The sequence below is a fragment of the Balaenoptera musculus genome, chromosome 14, assembly GCF_009873245.2.
Source record: "Balaenoptera musculus isolate JJ_BM4_2016_0621 chromosome 14, mBalMus1.pri.v3, whole genome shotgun sequence".
In the NCBI taxonomy this organism is placed as follows: Eukaryota; Metazoa; Chordata; class Mammalia; order Artiodactyla; family Balaenopteridae; genus Balaenoptera; species Balaenoptera musculus.
In genome coordinates this window covers 65,236,310-65,256,232 of record NC_045798.1, presented here as the reverse complement: position 1 = coordinate 65,256,232, position 19,923 = coordinate 65,236,310, and the positions used below count along the sequence as shown (strand labels likewise).

General features: G+C 52.8%; 1 protein-coding gene across 2 annotated transcripts in view; it reads left to right on the top strand.

The window, feature by feature from the left end:
- Window positions 1-615: 615 nt before the first annotated feature.
- SMAD7 (SMAD family member 7) overlaps window positions 616-19,923 on the top strand; it is a 29,297-nt gene continuing 9,989 nt past the window's right edge. Inside the window, exons 1-3 of one of the 2 annotated variants that reach the window (XM_036823193.1) lie at window positions 616-1,289; window positions 2,643-2,696; window positions 8,596-8,670. In XM_036823193.1, the coding sequence (XP_036679088.1) occupies window positions 677-1,289; window positions 2,643-2,696; window positions 8,596-8,670 (742 nt within the window). In that variant the 5' untranslated portion in view covers window positions 616-676. The remainder of the gene's footprint in view (window positions 1,290-2,642; window positions 2,697-8,595; window positions 8,671-19,923) is intronic. The other variant, XM_036823194.1, reaches the window with a different exon arrangement.

Here is a 19,923-nt window from a genome sequence, read left to right as displayed (position 1 = left end):
CAGACATCTCATGCGGGGTGAAGTCCACTCAGCCCCCTCCCCCGAGTCTTCGTGTGCACGGAATTCAAGGCGATCCGGTTACTAAGGATATAGAGGAAAAAAATAAATCGCGTGCCTGCTTTTTTTTTTTTTTTAATTGCCAGCTTCTCCCCACCCCCAAATTAAGTTGCTTAGCAAGGGGGAAAGAGGGTTTTTCCTCCCTCCAGCAGCCCAGCCGAACGCCTTTCGTTTTTTGCCCTCGCGGATCTTCCATGTAGGCAGCCGAGGCTGGCGAGCCCGACACTCGGGAGCCGCTGCGGGGGGGCCTCTTTTTGGGGAGGCGCCGACCGGGGTAGGCTTCGCCGCCCCCAGGGAAGCGGCGGCCGCGTTCCTCCGGGGTGCGCCGGGGCCCGAGAGCGGCGCACGGCGCGGGCCGCGAGGGGTGGGGCAGCCGGAGCGCAGGCCCCCGAGCCCCGGCGGGCGCCCCCGGGCCCCCGCGCGCGCCCCGGCCTCCGGGAGACTGGCGCATGCCACGGAGCGCCCCTCGGGCCGCCGCCGCTCCTGCCAGGGCCCCTGCTGCTGCTGCTGTCGCCTGCGCCTGCTGCCCCAACTCGGCACCCGACTTCTTCATGGTGTGCGGAGGTCATGTTCGCTCCTTAGCCGGCAAACGACTTTTCTCCTCGCCTCCTCGCCCCGCATGTTCAGGACCAAACGATCTGCGCTCGTCCGGCGTCTCTGGAGGAGCCGTGCGCCCGGCGGCGAGGACGAGGAGGAGGGCGCGGGGGGAGGCGGAGGAGGAGGCGAGCTGCGGGGAGAAGGGGCGACGGACGGCCGGGCGCATGGGGCCGGTGGCGGCGGCGCAGGCAGGGCTGGCTGCTGCCTGGGCAAGGCGGTGCGAGGTGCCAAAGGTCACCACCATCCCCACCCCCCAGCCGCGGGCTCCGGCGCGGCCGGGGGCGCCGAGGCGGATCTGAAGGCGCTCACGCACTCGGTGCTCAAGAAACTGAAGGAACGGCAGCTGGAGCTGCTGCTCCAGGCCGTGGAGTCCCGCGGCGGTACGCGCACCGCGTGCCTCTTGCTGCCTGGCCGCCTGGACTGCAGGCTGGGCCTGGGGGCGCCCTCCGGCTCGCAGCCCGCGCAGCCGCCTTCGTCCTATTCGCTCCCCCTCCTGCTGTGCAAAGTGTTCAGGTGGCCGGATCTCAGGCATTCCTCGGAAGTCAAGAGGCTGTGTTGCTGTGAATCTTACGGGAAGATCAACCCCGAGCTGGTGTGCTGCAACCCCCATCACCTTAGCCGACTCTGCGAACTAGGTAGGAAGTTGTTCTGCGCCCACCCTCCCCTCCTCCTGGCGCTCAGGTGGTGCAAGAAAAGCCCCATTGGGCTGTGTGTTTCTGCAGCTACCTCGCCGGAGGGGAGTGTACATCTCCTTCTGGGAAGAGACTTGGGGGACAAGGGTCGAGAAGGGACTAGGGGAAACTGGAAAGGTATTCCCTGGGGGTTCCCTTCCAGTTTTTTTCTTCTCTCCTGCCCCGGGGCGGCGGGGGGAGGCTTTGGGCATTGCTCACGCACACACTCTACACACAGGGGGTTAAAGATTAGATGCTCTCATTTCCGGATTAGCCAAGGGGTGCAGAGAGAAGTGGGGGTCACGCCTCCCCCGCTCTGGGAAAGGCGTTGAGGTGTGTGGCCGAGTTGGATACGGTCCAAGGCCGCCAAGGAAGGCTGGGAGAAGCAGTTATAAAGGCTAGAGAGTAAGGCTCTCCTTTAGTAAATAGAGTCACGTCGGGCACAAGGGGCCGGGAGACTGCCCTGGCCGGCGCAGCTTTGGGTTTTGAGGCAAAGAGAGTTAGGATGGAAGGTCGAGCTGGATATCTGCTCTAAACTGTGCCACCCCAGGGTGAAAGAACAAGCAGTCAGGAGAAGTTGGGTGCCCCCTGCTTTTTCCTTTCTTCCAGCACAGGAAAGCACAGTTACTGACTGTAGGATGGTCTGCCCCCAGCGCCTCCGTGAGGATGCTGCCCCTGGGGCCTGGGCTTCTTCTCAGTTGAGACCCCAGCCTCCTCCTCTTTATCCTCCTGGCCTCCTCCACTGATTCCCTTTTCTCTACGTCTTTGTGCGGGGGCGGGGTGCACCTCGGGCGCCCACAAATCCAAGTTCACCAGCGCTCTTGGGGTGCACCTCCCGGGTGGGCTGGCAAAGGGGAAGCCCGTGTTCCCCGCGCGGGTGCGGAGCGGAGCAGTGGTGGCGGAGGTGAATTGCACCCCTGGGGGACGGGTCGGGGCGGGGGCGGGGTGGGGCGGTGGGAGTGGGGTCTGAAGTTCTGGGACGGGGAGGGGGCTTTGTGGCCCTGCAGCCCTGTGAAGTGAGCGGCCTCGGCCGAGCTGCGGCCGAGCCGGTGGTTTCCAGCCCGGCCGGCCGAGCGCGGCGGCGGCGGCGGCGGCGGCGGCCGCAGACGTGGAGGAGCGGAGCGCCGAGGCTGGCGCCAGGCGGCCTCTTTTGTTTATCTGACAGCTAAATATCAAGGCAATCACCGCCTCGCGGCCCTGCCTCCAACCCCCACAGCTAAGACAAACAGTTGGGCTAAAAGAATGCCTGTGTTATCATAAGTTTCTATCTCTTTCTCATGGCTCGGCCTTTATTTTCTCTTTCTTTTTTAATTCCAGAGTCTCCCCCTCCTCCTTACTCCAGATACCCGATGGATTTTCTCAAACCAACTGGTGAGTAGATGATTTTAAAAATATCCTTCCTATCTTAAGTTAGAAATGGAGTCTCTAGAACGCGGATTTGTATGCCTAGGCAGCGGCGTGGGGAGACGCTGGACTTGCCCCGAGGTTGTTATAGGTTGCCGATGTTGGAAGTTTGGTGGATTTTTTTCTGTTTTTGTTGTGACTGGAGCTGGCGATAATGTGTGTGTGTGTGTGTGTGTGTGTGTGTATACATATATTTCTTTTTGCAAAGATGTTTCCTAGATATTTCCATTTTGTTCCTTTTTTCATGTATTTGCACTCCATAACCCAAGTTGGCTCAGCTTTTAACACGTGGAATTTGATCCACGCCGAAGCATCTCGGGAGCCAAATAGGACAGGTTGATGGGAAACGTCGGAGACTTTGTGAGTGCCAGAAGTATCTCAGTGGGAAGAATAGATAACCCGATGGGGGAGGGAAGACAGTTTTAAAAAGTGCAGAGACGGACCTTGGTTTGGAGCAAGAGATTAGAAAATTTAAGAAGTAAAGTCAACAGCCCCCTCCTGGTTTTCTCAGAGTTCCTGGTGAGGGCTATAAAAGTTTCTAGCATAGCTCTGCCTGCCTGGTGCTTTGTCACAGGCTGGCACGGGGCCAGGGCAGAAGCCCCACTTGAGACTGGCACCACCTCAGTTGCGCTTGTCTGCATTCAACTTCTGGCTGGCAGTGCAGAGGTTGACAGTGCCAGGGGAGGAGGCTCTGAAAAACGGGGACTCGAGGGTGACAACTTCGATGGGCTCTTGTTTCCTGGAGCCCCTTCTTACAGCGGGAGGTTCGTTTGCTTGAAAGTATGGATTGTGACTTTGGTCTACACTGGTGCCTGACAAATGCAACGCTTTTGACATTTTTATTTTGCCAAGGTTCTGGGAGAAGGAAAAGTGAAGGGTTGGGCCCCATTTCCCTCTTGGAATTCTACAAGTCCTTCCGCCTCATGAGTTTTGGCTGTTGGGCCTTTCCCCCACTAATTAAAAGTCTTGCTGGGGCGTTGTCGAGAATTAAATACTTTAATGAACGGTGTAAGAGAAGCCCATGCTCTCCAGCCAGCCCTCCCCAACTCCACGCTCCCTCCAGTGGGAAGGCGTTGCTGCTTGCCTGGTGCCTGTCTAGTAAGTGGCCTGCAAAGCATGTGATATTTTGCTTTCGATTTACAAAACACCAGATAAACAGTCATTAATGAGAAGATAAGCAGCTCTGTACTTGTAACAAATGTTAACTGGAATTACCAAGCTCTCTTTTCTCCAAGAATGTAAGTTGACTGGGTTTTTGGCATCAAATACTCAAGAATTCTTTTATGAGCTTAGTTCTCCAAGGGGCTATCTCTGTCCTGTTTTTGTTTTGCCTTCCATAGTCTTCAAATTTGGAGGTTTTCCTTAAAAGTGAGAAAGAGAGAGGCCAGTTACCTTGGCCCCAGGGGTAAAGAAGACTAGGGGGAAATGTTCTGAGAAATTTCCTAAAATCATAGGAAAGAAGGACCACATTCTCTTGGGTTTCCTGCAGAGGATACCTGGACAGATCTGTTCACCGGATTCAAGCAGTCACCCTCTCAGGCCAGGACCTCATTTTCAGTGAGTGGAGTGATATATTTATTCATTAGCAAGTGTTGACATTAGGTAGCAAAATGTGTGCAAACAGAGAAGCCACAAAGACAGGAATGTGCCATTTCCAAGGGGGAGAAAAAGTTCTCCAGATCAGCCAATAGGAAGTGATTAACCTGCCAATCGGAAACTCAAACAGCTGGTTACTCACCCAAAACGTTTCTGTAAAACAAAACCAAAAAAAAAAAAAAAAAACACCCCCAAAAAACACTCCAAAGCAAAAAACTAATCCCCCTCTCCACCCGCCAAACCAGAAAACCCCAAAACAAAAAAAAAGGAGTGAAAAACATCACCTTTGTGTAAGGATGTGAGGGTGCTAACTGGCGAAGCCCCTGTGGTGGGGATCTGACGCATTGGAGGGCAGCCAGGGCTGGGCCTGGTTTTGCTGGCTGCTGTAGCCAGAGATGTTGAGGTCAGACACACAGATGGGATGCTGCCCCAGGTTTTTCTCTTTGCCTTGCACATGGGGGAGAGTATTTGGCTGGGGAACTTAGATCAGCTGCTTACATTCTTAAGTTTCTAAGTCGTAGGTTGCATTTTTAGTCTTGGGTTACTAGGTGAGAACCAGACATAAGGTTTACAATGGACAGCTATTAAAATCCTAACCAGTTGCACAACTAAGGGAGTCTCTTCTATGAAGTCTCCAGCTTGGGCAGAGGCGGTGGGAAGAGGCTGGGGCCTGGTCCCCCTGCAGCCTTGGAGGAATGCTAGGGCTGAAAGTTGGGAGCTCCATTTTGCTATGGTTCAAGCCGTTTCACTGCAGCCTCTGGCATGGCCTGACTAGGTAGGCCTGGGTACTCTGTGGTTCGAAGTCAGCAGGATCTTCTGGGAAGGAGTGTTAGACATGGCTGGATGTAGGAGTAGGGTGGCTGTGACTTGAGGCTCTCAGAAGTCAGGACACCCCCCCTATCCCCAGCCCCATCACACCAGGAGTAAGAGCAGGCTGTTAGAATGAGGTCTCAGTTTATGGAGTGGGGATGCTGGGAGGGATTGCTCTGTAGGCTCTGCTTCCTGTGTCCTCTGTATCTGAAGGTCTGAAAGATTTGAAGAATGGCTTGGCGGGGAGGGCATGTTGCTGGGTACACCTGCTTGCTTGGGCTGGGGATCCAGGTGACCACTGGCAGATCGAGCCTCCAAAGCCTAGTTGAGAAGTCTGGGGCCTAGCCCTGCATTTACCTCTTTTTTTTTTTTTTTTTAGAGAGGGGTTGTTTATTTATTTATTTATTTATGACTGTGTTGGGTCTTCGTTTCTGTGCGAGGGCTTTCTCTAGTTGTGGCAAGCGGGGGCCACTCTTCATCGCGGTGCGTGGGCCTCTCACTATCGCGGCCTCTCTTGTTGCGGAGCACAGGCTCCAGACGCGCAGGCTCAGTAATTGTGGCTCACCGGCCCAGCTGCTCCGCGGCATGTGGGATCTTCCCAGACCAGGGCTTGAACCCGTGTCCCCTGCATAGGCAGGCGGATTCTCAACCACTGCGCCACCAGGGAAGCCCCTGCATTTACCTCTTAACTCAGGCCACTCTTAACTTTTCCAGGCCTGGTTTTAAACCCACATGATCAAGGAGTTAGGTTAGATGATTCATTCATTCACTCATTTATTGGCTCACTCATTCAGTCATTCTACATACCTGATGTGCCTGCCTAAAATGCATTGAAGATGCCAATGCATTGGATAGTGCTTCTGTAACCTGGGTTGTGGATTGGGGCAGAGCTGGGGTATAATGGTGGTGGTGGAGGCTCCTCTGTCCCAGACGGTAGGTACTTAGGTAGCTCAGAACTAAGTTGACAAGAATATCCTGGCTGTGTGGAAACCATTCTCTGAATGAGAGAAGTGGGGTCCCCAGCTCTGTCACCTTGTACCCCTTGCAGCAGCTCATTCCTCGGCTGCTCCCAGGCATGCATATTTGAAAGCTTTCTTAACTGCTGGGAGAGGGGAATGAGGCTCCCACAAAACCCAGCACTCACTGGGTGCTTGGTAGTGTTTAGCGGTGGAGGAGAGCCAGGAGTAGCCTAGAGTTTCTGAGTGTACCAGCCTGGGCTCTGGGGAGCAGGCGACAAGGCAATAGCTGAGAACCCTGACTTTGGAGAGCTATCTCAGCAGAGCTTTTTTGTGGGTGAGAGACGGAGGTGTGGCCTCTTTGACCTATACTCACTTGTCAGGAGCTTGAGGCCAGTCTGGATGCTGAAGACTGTCTCAGCCCAACTACCTGCAGGGAAGAGAGTGAGGACGTGGCCTACCTTGGGAGGGAGAGGGCTGAACCCTTGGGTATGGTCCAGCTCACTGGGTGGCCCCTTGGGCTACTCAGTGACTCCTCAGTTTACCTGGGTACCTGTCAAACAGGTATACCTTGCTACTTCACAGGGGTGGTAGGGAGACCTAATTAATGTTTGTAAATCCCTTCTGAGATCAAAGGCGCTGCACAAAGGGCAGAGCACCATTTCATAGAAATGCTTGTGGTTGCCAGTGTGGAGCTGGCTTAACCTTTGATCTGAGACAGGCTGACAACCCTGAATGTGGTCTCAGCTCTGCCCCGAGATACGGGCTCTTCCTTTGAAACACACCTTGTCCCTGGGATTCAGCCAGCCAAAGCTGGTGGGGGAGGGAGGGAGTGGCCGTGGATAAGTCATCATGGGGGTGTCTTCCCTTGGGGGGGTAGGTAGAAGCCAATCTCCAACAGAGTGAAGGCCATCGAAGTAGTTCAGAAAGTGCAGGCTATACACTCTTTAACCAGCAACTCCATTTCCTGCCTGCCCCTATTGTTTTCCATTTGATTAAGTGTATCCTGTAAAACTGTATATTCCTGTTAGGAATTAAACTTTACCCTGATACAGTGAAATTACCCACACAGTCTTTTCTCTCTCCCCTGCCTGCTGCTGCCACTCCTCTGCCTTCTCCTTCCCTGTTCAGAAGAATTCTTGAAAAGTTGTTGTTCTAGCCTGAGAGAGAATGCGAGAGAGGGATTAGAGAGGGGACCTCAGAGTTGAGTGGCCTAGCCCCTCCACCCTTTTACCAGGCACTGGAGACAGCTGCTGGGCCCCTAGAGAGCTCTGTGACTACCTGCCCCTGGGCTACTCTTTCACTTGGCTTCCTATTCGCCCTCTCGGCCAAGTGTTTCCAGGGGGAAACTGGTAACGCACCCCCCAGGGACATCCTGCTAGTGGCCTGGGGTGGAGGGACTGGAATTTGCACCATCTGACCCGGTGTTTTTTGCTTTGGAGCTGCGACGCTCCTTTCCTGAGCCGGCCTTTCTCTATGGATTTCAGTAAGTTTGGCATTGGCAGTGGTGCATGGTATGCTTATGGGGTCTTGTGTATTTTTGTTTCATGGGACTAATTCGTTGTGCTTCGTGGCCATTATTTTTTGTTTTAATTGCTTGGAGGGAGGTTGTCAAGTCTGTCTATTTCTCATCTGGAATTGTCATTATCCTCATGAACATTTAGGTCACTGTGCTGAGCACCTGAGGGTGACAAAGATGTTGAAGAGAAGGTTATGGTCTAGTTCAGGCAGACAGGATCTGAAGGTAAAAGATCAATAAAGACAGCAGAAGGAAATTCCAAGTACTGGGTGCCAGAAAGATTTTATAGGAACTGAGGCAGGGAGCCTTGCAGGCCTGGGGTTGCCTGGGAAGGTTTCCAGAGATGGGGAGTTAGGATTAGGGAGCCTTGCTGAAAATGTTCTCTGTTGTCCTGATGTGGGGTGAGGGGTTGTTCACACAGGTGTGTACATGAGTAAAATTCATTTCATTGAGTTGTACTTGAGATTTGTATTTTTTTTTATACTTATTATATACCTCAGTTGAAAAGGAAAAAGTCCCTTCAGCCCAACACCAGTTCTTCCTAAAGAACTGGGAAGTCTGTCTTTAAAAAGATGAGAGTGGCGGCGAGGCCACTGGGTCCAAGCAAAGAGGCCATGCTTTGGGAAAAGATGGGAAAGATGGTGGGGAGACAGCAGCCTCGGTTGAGAGAGAAGAACCGGGCGTCCTTTGACCTTGGGAACTACCTGGTTTCCTCAATGGGGGACTTGCAATAAAAGAGAAATTCCAGCCAGTCTGTCTTGACTAATGATTAACTGGCCGCCCCGGAGCCCAGACTGGTGACAAGGTGCTGTGGTCTGTCTTATGATGGGTAGCGAAGCCTGAGCAGCCCATTAATAATCGGCATCGCGGCTGGGAGTCACCCGTTTGGAATGTGTGGTTTCTCTTTAATGCTGTTTAGAATGTGCTTAAAAATTAATCTTGGTGTTTTTATTTATTTATTTCTATCTTCCTTTCATATCCACAGCAGACTGTCCAGATGCTGTGCCTTCCTCCGCTGAAACAGGGGGAACGAATTATCTGGCCCCTGGGGGGCTTTCAGGTGAGCTGCTTTCTCTTACTTTCTTGGCAATTCGAAGACCTCCTGAAATGACTGGAGACTGGAGGAATGGAGGTGGCCTTCTGCCACCCCAGCTGGTCTGGAATTAATTCTCACTTTTATGTGCATGAAACTGGATGTATCCATGATGACTGTTGCCCTTCAGCTCATCCTTCTGGGCCATAGATCTGGAAGTGGGGGCCAGCCGGCGGGCTGGTGTTGGGCCATGTTTCGTGGTTATTGTTAAGCAGCTCCCGACTTGAGGGGCTTCCACTTGGTGACTTTGGTGTCATTAGTTGACGGGTTTAAGCCCTTTTTTGCTCTCACTCTCAGTGCATCGGTTGCCTTGAAGGGAATGGATCCACCTTTTGGGAACTTGTAGAAGACAGATCCCAAGTGTAGGATGGGAGTTTAGAGTAGATGGCCTCGATGCTTCTTTGCAAGTCCACTTCCCATTCCAGCTTCGTGCAGGAGTCTGCAGTGCATGGTGGGGATGGGAGGGCCAGGGTGGGGACACTGCAGACAGTAGGTGCTAATACTGTTACCCAGCAGGGAAGGTGTCCCTTAGGGCCCACAGGTGTGAGCAGGGGCCTGGACTCCCCAGGGTGGAGAGTTATGGAATTGGGTGAGGGGCACTGGGGAGCCTAAACATCATTGTCCCTGAGAGGCAGGAGAAGAGAGTGATAAACTTGGAGAAACTCATTAGCAATGTAAGTGGGAGACATTTCCATTTTGTTCTAAATATGTCCTGTTTTCCACCTGTTTTTCCCACCCCAGTATGCTATCACTGGATTTTCTAAGAACTAGCTAAAACCAAGAGGGAAAGTAATCCGGGAAAAAAAAGAAAAGAAAGAAAGAAAATCCAGCAGAGTTCTGGGCATTTGCCCTTGGGACATTGGTGTAGGATCATGGCAGCTCAGATGGAAGCTATAAAACTGCCTTTGGGGGGACCATGGTGCACCCTCTTTTGTGACTTTTAACCGGTCAGGTGTCGCTCAGGCTCGGCTCAGTTCATCCTAGCCAGTTCCCTCTGCAGGAATTGAGCTTGCTGAGAATGTCTTCAGGGAGACCCTTGTTTGTTTTGATTTCAGTGCAGTATATACTCTGGCTGTTATCTGAGACAGAGGATATTGTTTACTCAAAGCTCCTAATGAGAGCTGAGCAGGAAAAAAGAGGGACCCAGAAAGGGCAGGGGCTTGGGGTGAGGATGGGAGTGGACCATGGCGGTGGAGGAGGGAAGAATATACCGGGACATGGGAGCTGTGTCTTTTCTGCTTTCTAAGGCTGCGAGAGTTCCGGAAAGAAAGAAAGCCAAGGAGAGGAAAGGGTCTGGGCAAAATAGCACACTCAGGATGTTGTTAGAGGGTTTTATTTTTTAAATTCTGAATGTGCAGGGAGGAGTCCCAGCCCCTCTGAACCACATGAAATAAGCAAGGGAAGTGGTAGCTTTTGAAAGGGGGCTCTTCGGAAGGTTTGTCTTATTGATAACATCTTGGCTGTCTCCTCTGCTGGAGGAAGTAACGATACCCGCCTGAGCCACCAGCCTCCTTACCCGGCCCCCAGAGCCAAACAGTGTGACAGTGCAGCCCCTTCTGAGACGGGTGGGCTTCCAAGAGTTTTTCTAGTCCTAGAAAGAAACTGGGGGTAAAGCAATGATGAACTCCTCCCGTACCCGCAAAGTAACTGCAGCCATTTCGATGAATGAAGAGCTGCTAGGAAGGAGTGCTTGTCTCTGAAGGGATAGCGTCGTCGTTCAACAAAACTGCAAGAAGAAAAAAAGGGGACGGGGGGTTCCACATGAAAGAGCATTTGTTTTGAATTTTAGCTCTTGATTTACTAATTCCCAAGGCTTCAAAGTTTCAACTCTTTCTTCTTTCCGTTCAGAGTTGGAGTAGTTTATTAATAATGTGCCGTGGGGGGAAGTTGAAGAAATTGTTTCTTGGGTTGGTGCCAGTGGTTTGGGGGTGTCTGGAGGGAAGGCGATGGGCACTGAGAAAACAGAGGGCTCCACCCTCTGCCGCGAGAGTGCCCCCCCCCCAAAAGATGATGGTAGTGGCCCGAGTCCAAGGCGGAGGGTTTTGCAAATGGAGAAAGCCCAAACCTCCTTTCCAAGAAGTTGATCTTTCCATGGGGGGGGGGTGGAGGTGGGCAGGGTGTGTCTGCCGAGGCCGGTGGGGGGCTGTGGTGGCTCAAGGGGGCTGGGCCAGGGAGGGGAAGGAGGCTGGAGCGGGGAACCTGCTGTGGGGAGCGCCAGGCCAAGTGGGCATCACGGCGGGGAGCGGGGAAGGTGCCCACAGGGCTCTGCCCCCCGCCTCCCCCCTGGAAATCACCTCTCTGAGTGTCTCTTTCACGGGGCCCCGTGTGCTGTTTTCCTTCCTGTCCTGGCCGAGATCGGGCTTAATGAATGGGGCTCAGTTTAGGGTGGGAGGAAGGTCGGCAGCGGGAGCCAGGGCTTGATTCTCTTGGCAAGGGAAGAAGGGAAAGAAAAAACAGCCGAATGTGAAAATGTGGTGCCTCGGGGGTGGGGGTGAGGGTGTGCTCGAAGGCACGCCCCTCGCCCCTCCCGAGATGCCGGGGTGACTCCAAGGCTGGCCCTTCCCTTTCCTGCGAGGAAGGGGAGTGGGCGGGTAGGAGCGCTGGGAGCCGGCCCGCTGGCTGCAGGTTGGAATTCCAGCCTTGCAGCGCGGGGCTGGCCGGGGAGACGACAGGCCAGGCCTCTGGGACTCGCAGTGAAACAGACCCCACCCCTGCAAGTTTCCTCAGTCTGGGAAAACGGCACATTTTTAGAAGGCTGTGACTCGGTTCCAGGAGATTGTACTTTCATTTCTGACAGCCGGCTCTCGGAGACAGATGGATTGCTTGGTGCCTGGTTGTGTGTGTGTGTGTGTATGTGTGTGCGCGCGCGCGCGCGTGTATGCGTGCTGCAGACGTACAGATAAGACACGTGCACAGACACATGAGCGGGCAGGCTCTGGGATAGGCCTGGGTCCCTCTCACAGGGGGTAGGTGGACCTCAGAGATGGTTTCCCCATGAGGATATGTGCTCTGGGGCCAGGGAGTGTTTGTGGATTGGTTCTGAGTCGTGATCTGGGTATGGTGCTTTTGGAAAGGCGTGTAGGACAAACCCTTGTTGCTGGCATGTATCCTGGCTCAAGGATACCCACCGTGGAGAGGTCTTACGTAGATGGGAAGCTTCTAGGTTCAGCTCGGTGGTGGAAATGGAAAGGATTTGCTCCCAGAGCTTTCACTGTGTCATTGGTAATTAAAAGCATGTGTTCGAAGCTGTCATCTTTGCAGCCTCCATCTGGAGTTTCTAGGGGGGAGCTTTCATTTAGCTTGTCTTCTGTCCTGATTTGGGGGGGTGGGGTGGGGTGGGAGGGGTTTGAAGAAATACCCCCTCACTTGTGAGTTCCAGGTTACTCAGCTACAGACCCAGTCTCCTCCTTTATATATTGATATCTAAAGCTGGTTGGGCCTCAGACATACGGACCTCACTGGTTAGGGCAGGGATTAGAGGACAGCATCATTTGTAGTCATTTAAACTTCAAAAGAGGTGCCACCCTGGATTTCAGGGAGGGGAGGTGGGAGGCAGTGGAGGTGTAGTACCGATGTGTCTGGGGGAGGGGGTTGAGGAACCCATCTCTTGGCTGTACAAAATCATACTTATTGGAGAGACACTGTCCCACCAACCCAAGGGAGGCCAGCTCCTTTGCTAAGGTCTTCAGATTCGTGTCTCGCTTCTAGTTCCTGGGTGATGGGAACGTCCTTAGGTCAGCATCCATTCCAGGAAAGGTTCTTTCCTCTTCTCTGGTCCCTGCTGGCGTCTATGAGAGCCTCGGAGGAGAGTCTTCAAAAACACCTACATAATCTGAAAATGTGGTCCTGGCTCAGTCCACAGTCAACTTGGGCTCAAACCAAGTAGTTTAGGAAAGAGTGCTCCATCCTGTTTTGAAGGAAAGTTATTCAGCTGCATTTGTTGTCTGGTTGGGAATGGTGACGGCAAACTGGGAATCTCTCCTCAGGTGCCTATTGCTGTGTTTTTATATCTCCTTCCTGTGCCTGGGAACAAGCAGATTGTGGTTTCTCTGGAGTCTCTAATGCCATGGGGGGTGGGGTGGGGGTGGATTGAGTTCATCCAAGTGGCCTTGAGCATGGGCTTCGGGGGAGTCAGGAGGACCAGCACATGTAACCATGAGCGAGCTCCTTACCTATCCTCTCCCCTTCCTTCAGGCCACTGTGAGGAGTGACAGTCTGAATCTCTAGGGACCCATATGTCCCTAAATGCCAGGCTGATGACTCAGTCCCAGGCTGGCTCACCTGGTGCACACCCACTCCCCAGTGAAGACCAGTCAAGGACAGCAGCTCAGGCTGTTTGCCTCTTCTGCAAGGCTTGAGGTCATGCACTCAACCCTGGAGAAGGGCTCACTGTTTAAACCCCTTTTGTCCTGGAAAGAATGGGGCAGTCAGGCAGGGGTTAAATGCAGGGTGACAGCATTTAAAGTCTCTGGAGCAAATTGGGGCTGCTCTGCCCGCCAGACTAGATGGGCCACTGCCTCATGCACCCCGTCCCTGAAGCAGAGCAGGGCTGGCCCGCGAAGGGGGAGGGGCCAGGTGAGGGCCAGGTTTCCGTGTAGCTCTTGGCCACTGTCTTGGGGCACTAACACCCTCTCCCCAGGGAGGCTTTTTCTTAGCAGAGCCCAGCAGTAGCTGTGTGGACTTCTGGACCTGTGGCCCAGAGCTAGGAGGGCAGTGAAAAGGGAGGAAATGCCAAAGGATTCATGATCAAGTTCGTCTCCCTTTGCTTTATTGCTGCTGTTACTGTCCCGTGACACTGCTCCTACAGTGCTGTGATCGCCAGGCCACTTCACAGCAGGTGTCTTAACCTGGTGGGAGAAAAAAGGTGCAGGGTGGTGGTCCCCAGACTTGTCTGCACATCGGGACCCCTGGGGGCTTCCAAATCACAGTCTGTTGGCAGGATCCCAGCATCAGTATTTTTTGAGGCTTCCCAGGTGATTTCAAGGTGCAGACAAGTTGGGGAGCCCCTGGTGTAGGGGGTAAAAGGGTCTGTGTTCCTGTGGGGAACTATCTTTTTTTTTTTTTTTTTTTTTTGTGGGGAGTATCTTTGGTGGCTTCTCTTGGTGGCTTTGCAGGTTTTCTGTGATTTTGCCTGTGCTCCTATAGGGAAAAATTCGAGTACCTTGCTTGTTGAGCCTCTTCTCAACTAAGACTTTCACTCGATTGTAGAAACTTGACAAGGTGTGTTAACTCTGCCCCTTCCTCCCATTGGCTTTGTTGTAGTGGATGACATGGTAAAAGTGACCCATGGGACAGGGTCTCCTTTCAGGGTGATGAAGATGTTCTGGAACTAGGTAGTGGTGATGGTTGCTCATCTGCGAATGCTCTCAATGTCACTAATGGTAAATGTTGTGTTATGCATATATTGCCACACTTTTAAAAAGTAGTGACCTGTGGTAGCTTTTAAGTGCATGCAGGTATTTAGATATTCAGTAAAAAACACTGACTCTGGAGAATGAATATGGAGACTTCAGTTAGGTGCCTGAGATCTGTAGATAGACGCTTGTTTCCAGAGCACCTCTGAGGTCTCCAGGGGTGGACCCACAGTCACGGGCCTGTCTCCGTGATTTTTCAACCTTTCCTTTTCCATCCTGGTTGCAGAAAGGAGAGACAGGAAAGTTCCCTGTGGCTCATTTTCCAAGGCTGACCTTTCTGCAGGGGAAGTGAGCGCCCTCGCTCCTTCTCTGCCCCCGATGCTATTTTCCTCTGGGCAGCCCGGGGACTGGTAACCACCCATGTAGGGGCGGTCTCCCAAAGCCTGGGGTCCTCCTGATCCCCTGCTGAGTGATCGGCCCCCTCTTCTGGGCCTGCTGCCCAAGACCCTGGTTCATGTGACAGCTTCACCGAGGTTATAGGGCTGCAGAGCAGAGGAGGCTGGTGACTCGCCCGGGAGCCCTCCCTTTGCAGGAGCCTTGTGAAAGGATACTGTACAGCGTGGCCACTGGGAGGTCACCACTGGCCCTACCATCTCTCTCGCTCAGTACTGAATGGCGAGCCCAGTCTGGCTGTGTGCCTACTGTCACAGACAGGCTTCCTCTCCGGGCTATTTTCAGCGGGAAGATATTATTAACTGCTGAGGCACAGTTCTCAATTTAGTGGCTAACACACCAAGAAAGGAACATTCCCTTGGTGGCGGCAACTCTACCTAAACGCGGTGGCTCATTGGGGATGATGCCCGCAGCCCCCTTCGCTTCCCCCCATGGGGGTCTGTGCCCCTAGCCCACTTTCTGGGGCAGCTGCGACTGAAGATTCAGTATCTACCATAGAGAGAACGTGGCTTTTTTCTTAAAGCCAACTCGTTAAAGGTGTAGACGATGATAGTGTTTATATTCTAAAATGGGGAGATTTTGTGACAGGGATGGGGTACTGGATGGAAAAAGGAACTTTCTATGGAGTTTAGGGACAGCTGTTTAAAACAGGGTGATAACTTTCACCTTGTAAGTGAACAGGAAGTATTGGGACAAGACAGGAAATTGCATCATTCCTTTTATGAGAAGAACTCCGAAAAAAAGTTGTTCGTGAAAGGTAGTGGCTGAGAGGAGGCTGGCCCGTTTTTGTTTTGTTTTTTTCCCCCTTCTTTCCTTCCACTCCCATGAGAACTTTTGGGCCATTTTCTTTAAGAAAGAGGCTGTTTGAGAACTTTATGTTATTTTTATTATTTAAAAAAATATTTTACCAGAAGGGTCACATTCAGTTGAAATGTTAACTGCAGCCTTATTTCCCAGTATACTAAAGAATCTTTCATGAGTGTTTCAGCTTCCTTCCCCAAATGGTGAGGCCAAGCAGCTCTTGGCTGGAAGTGAATTTTGGTTTGGCTGCACAGTCTTCGACACTGAGCCCCACCCAGTGTCATTAGCTCAGTTTTAACTTGCAAAAAAAAAAAAACATATTTTTTGGGGGAGGGGGTGGGTAGGAATTTACTGATACCCTTAGCCTGTTCACCCCAGCATGACCTTCCCCCTAACCAAGGTGCCTGGCATTTGGCAGGCTGGGGCTGCCTTTATGTACGAGCACTGGGCCTCGTTTTGCCCAAGGAGTCCCTCCTTTAGCTTTCCTGACTGCCTATCGCTAGGACTCTGGTGAGCAGTAAAGAGGTGACAGAAGACAGCTCCCCTGGTACAGCTGTGCTTTGCCCCGGGGGATGGGGGTAACTCAGCCCTCAGTCACCCAGAAGCTTCCCCCTTTAGCAAGAGGGCTTGTGCAGCCCCACAGTGATGTGCAGAAGGTGGTATTGTGCTGGGTGTGAAAACAGTTTTCATTTATTCATCTCTGGGTTTCTAAGTCCCCTCTTGGATGATGTCATTGATCTCATAACATGGGACAATGCCCCGACCCGGGCTGCCAAGGAGCCATCTTTAGGATGGAGACCAGAAAGAAAGAGATCTGTGTGTGTCTGGCTTGCTCCCCATTTCCCCCCAACCCCCAGCGTTTTTCTTTAGTGGGCTTTGTTTTGTTTTCATAACACAATAAGGGCCCTGGGGTGTGTAAAAGCATTGTTGAACATTCGGTGAGGGTAACTTGTCCAAACAGAGCAGGACGCCAAGGCAGAATGCTGTGGGCAGGTGGTGAGCCCACAGAGGTTGCCTGGCCGGCGCCTGGCTTGGAAACACCTCCCGGGATCAGCCGCAGCTGGCTGGGAAGTAGCTGAGGACAGGGGCTCTTTTCCCGCCTCCACGGGGAGCCTGGGGCCAGGCCTAGGCCTTTCTGGCTGACCCCTGCCTGGAAGGCATGCTCCGCTCCTAGGTGGGTTCACACGGGCCTCGCTCTGCCAGGTGTAAAGCTGGGGGCCGGGGGGCGGTGGTGGTGCAGCTGCTTTGGGAGAAGCCAGCATGTCCCTGTGGTCCAATCATTTAGCGATTATTTATTGAGCACCTACTATGTGCCACGCTTTGCCAGGCACGGAGGATGTAGTTCTTGGACTCTGTGCAGATGTAATGGTCTGTCTGAAGGTGCTATGGGGTTAGTGAGATGGAGGGTCCTTGAACAGGGTTTGGCTCTGTCTGGAGTCAGGCAGGGGGCAGCTTCTCAGCCATGGGGTGAGGTGTTGTAAGACACGGTGGAGGTGCAGGGATGGGCCCCTGGGGAGATTGTTTGAGCACGCAGGGCGGGCACAGCTTCAGGGTGGGCACAGCTTCTCTGCTTTGGTTGTGTGGTCTGTTGAGAGTTGAGATAAAGCAAAGCTTGTGGATAAACAGAGGTCTGCCTCCTCCGGTTCTGTTTCTATTCCCGCCCCCCCCGGCCCCGGCACCCCCACTTGTTGATTGTGAGATAAGAGCTGCAACAGCAGGAGGTAGGGTTATAATCCAGACCCTGGTGGTACCTGGGAGCCCAGTGGAGCGGAGGTGACCAACCAGGGGCAGGGCTGGGGTGGGGTGGGCATCTGGAATGTTAGCATTTATGTCTTTACAGCCACAGGGGAGGTGGGACATTTTCGAAGCCCAGGACTTGGACTTTTCTTTTATAATTCTGGTGGGCTTGATTCCCATGAGGACCATCTGGGGATGCAACACTTGCTTTTTAATTTAAAATCTGATGGTCAAGTTCATTTCTGAGGTCCCAGCCAGTGTGTGAAGCTCTGGCCTGCCTGTGGGTAGGTTTACGCGAGGTAATCTAATGCCCAGTTACCAAGGGGTTTCATTTTCACTGCGCATCCTGCCCCTGGCTGTTCCCCCAAGGCCTACTGGTGGCTCTGTTCATTCGGAGCTCACTAATTTAATTAATCGTCCTTGCTCCTCTGTGGAGTCGGGAGAGCTCTTTTGGCCTTTGGTTTGATCCAGGGCAGTAAGGGAAGAACTGAGTTCAACTCCAGTTTTCCTCTTGCAAAATGGGGAGTTTCTGTCATTCAGATGCGAGCACTCAGATCACCAGGCCAGGGACTGTTGGTGTCTCTCGTGTTTGCTCATTTCTGTGTTGCCTTCTTACTTTTTAACTTGGGGTGGACGTTCAACAGGAACAAAAAAAGACAACGCCAAGAAAAGACTGTACTGTCAGTAAACTCACCTTTCTGCATTTGCCACCTGGAGGGTTAAATTACCATCTCCAGTCACCCTTTCCCACCTTGCGGTCACCTGCTGAAGTTGGCAGGTCTCCTTCCCCAGTGAGCTTCTGAGGCTAGAGAGGGTCAGGAAGAGCCGCTGCGCTCAGAAAGCGCCTGGGGACCTTGCCAGCCCCAGGGCAGCCTCGTAGCCAGCGCGGCCCCTCCCCCTCATTAATCAGTAACCAAGGGGAAAAGCAGGAGTTGAGTTCTTCCTGTGGTCTGGGTGCACAGTATACAGTTCTTAAAAACAGATGGGCCTCATCTCCAGCTCAGTGGGATCACAGTTAAAGGCCCACTATGGATGGGGGGGGGCGGTGTTTCCTGGGAAAAGGCCTGGATTTGGGGCGCTTGCAAAGATTCAGAAGCCGACCCCCATTTCAAGTGTATGTCGGGTGCCCCAGGGTGGGGCTTGGAGAGAATTACAGTGGGAGGGAAAGCGCCCACCCGCCAAGTTTCAGTCCCCTGGGGCTGGCCTGATTTCCTGGGCTGAGGATGGGGGCACAGTCATCAGCTGGTTGCATGGCCTTCACCGAGCCATTTTTGTGTCCTGGACCTCAGTTTTTTCATCTACAAAATAAGCAGTTGGACCTGGTCTCCAAGTCCCTTGCAGTACTGAATGAAATCCTGTGATCTGTGATCTTCGGCTCTTGGATTTGAAGGTGTGTGAGAATAAGATCCCTTTTGCAGAGGTGGTGGGTAGCTAATGGCCTCTTTCACTGGCGAAGAAAAAGACTGTAGTTCTTCAAGTTTTTGGGTTTGCAGACTCTTCCAAGAATGAGTGAAAGCTGAAAGATCTTTCCCCCCAAAAAATGCATGGGCATACCAATATTTGCATACATTTCCAGGGGTCCTTTAGCCCCATCCCATGGAATCCCTTGTACTCAAGAAGGCAGGGTGTACAGGAGAGCATTAGGAGAGGCAGAGCCTTTTTCTTTTTGTGGTAAAATATCCATACCATTTACCATTCTAGCCCTTCTTAAGTGTACAGTTCAACGGCATTAAGTCCATCCCGTGGTTGTGCAAACGTCACCAGTATCCACCCCCAGAACTTTTTCACCTTTCGAAACTGAAACTCTGTGCCCATTAGACACTAATTTCGCAGTCCCCCCTCCTCCCAGCTCCTGGCATGAATTTGACCGTTCCAGGTACCTCACATGAGTGGATTCGTACAGTATTTGTCCTTTTGTATTTGGTTTATTTCACTCAGTGTAAGGCCTTCAAGATTCACCCATGTTGTAGTAGGTGTCAGACTTGCCTTTCTTTTTAAATGTGTATAGATATACGTTCATCCTTCAGTGGACACTTGGGTTGCTTCCACCTTTTGGCGATCGTGAATAATGCTGCTATGAACATGGGTGAACAGGTATCTCTTCAAGACCCTGCTTCAGTTCTCCTGGGTATATACCGAGAAGTGGAATTGCTGGGTCATGTGGTAATTCTGTGTTGAGTTTTTTGTGGCAGGGCCATCCTGACTTGAGCGTCTGCATAGACGGATCTGCATGGGGCAACTGGGTGGACTTGAGGGTGAGCCCTGGGGCAGGGGGAGTGAGAGGAGAGTGGCATGGGGTGGGGGGGGAAGGAGGACAGCGGAGGAGGGGTGGCCTGGCTCTCTGCAGGAATACAGGCCAGATGGGAGCCCGCATTTATGTGAGGCCCAGAGCCCTCTGAAATGTGGAGCCCACAGCACTGAGCAGCAGTGGCCTTGTGACGGTGGTCCAGGGTAGGGGGACTTTCATTCCCCTGGCCTCCTCACTGGGGGCTTAGGGGTGGGAGGGCCCGTGAGAGGGGGGGCCTCACGCCTAGGAGGTCCTGGGTGCTTTGGGGGGGTGAAAGGGCTGGGATGGCTGAGCAGTGAGTGTGTCAAAGCCAGGGAGATTAGATTACGGAGGCAGACAGAAGTAATGATTAACTTTTCCAGTCTGCACACTGTCTCCACTCTGTCGTACTGTTGTTTTTCCCTGTAAGTACAGTGCGGCCCTGGCCAGGCCCTGGTGTTGGGTTGTAAAGAAAGAAGGAATGAGGGCTGGGAGTGAGCAGGGGGCGGGGAGCCAGGGAGCTGGCCGGAGAGGGAAGGCTTTTCCATCAGATCCAGCGTTGGAATTTATTGGCCGGAATGCAGTAAATGTTCAAAATGCCATCCCATC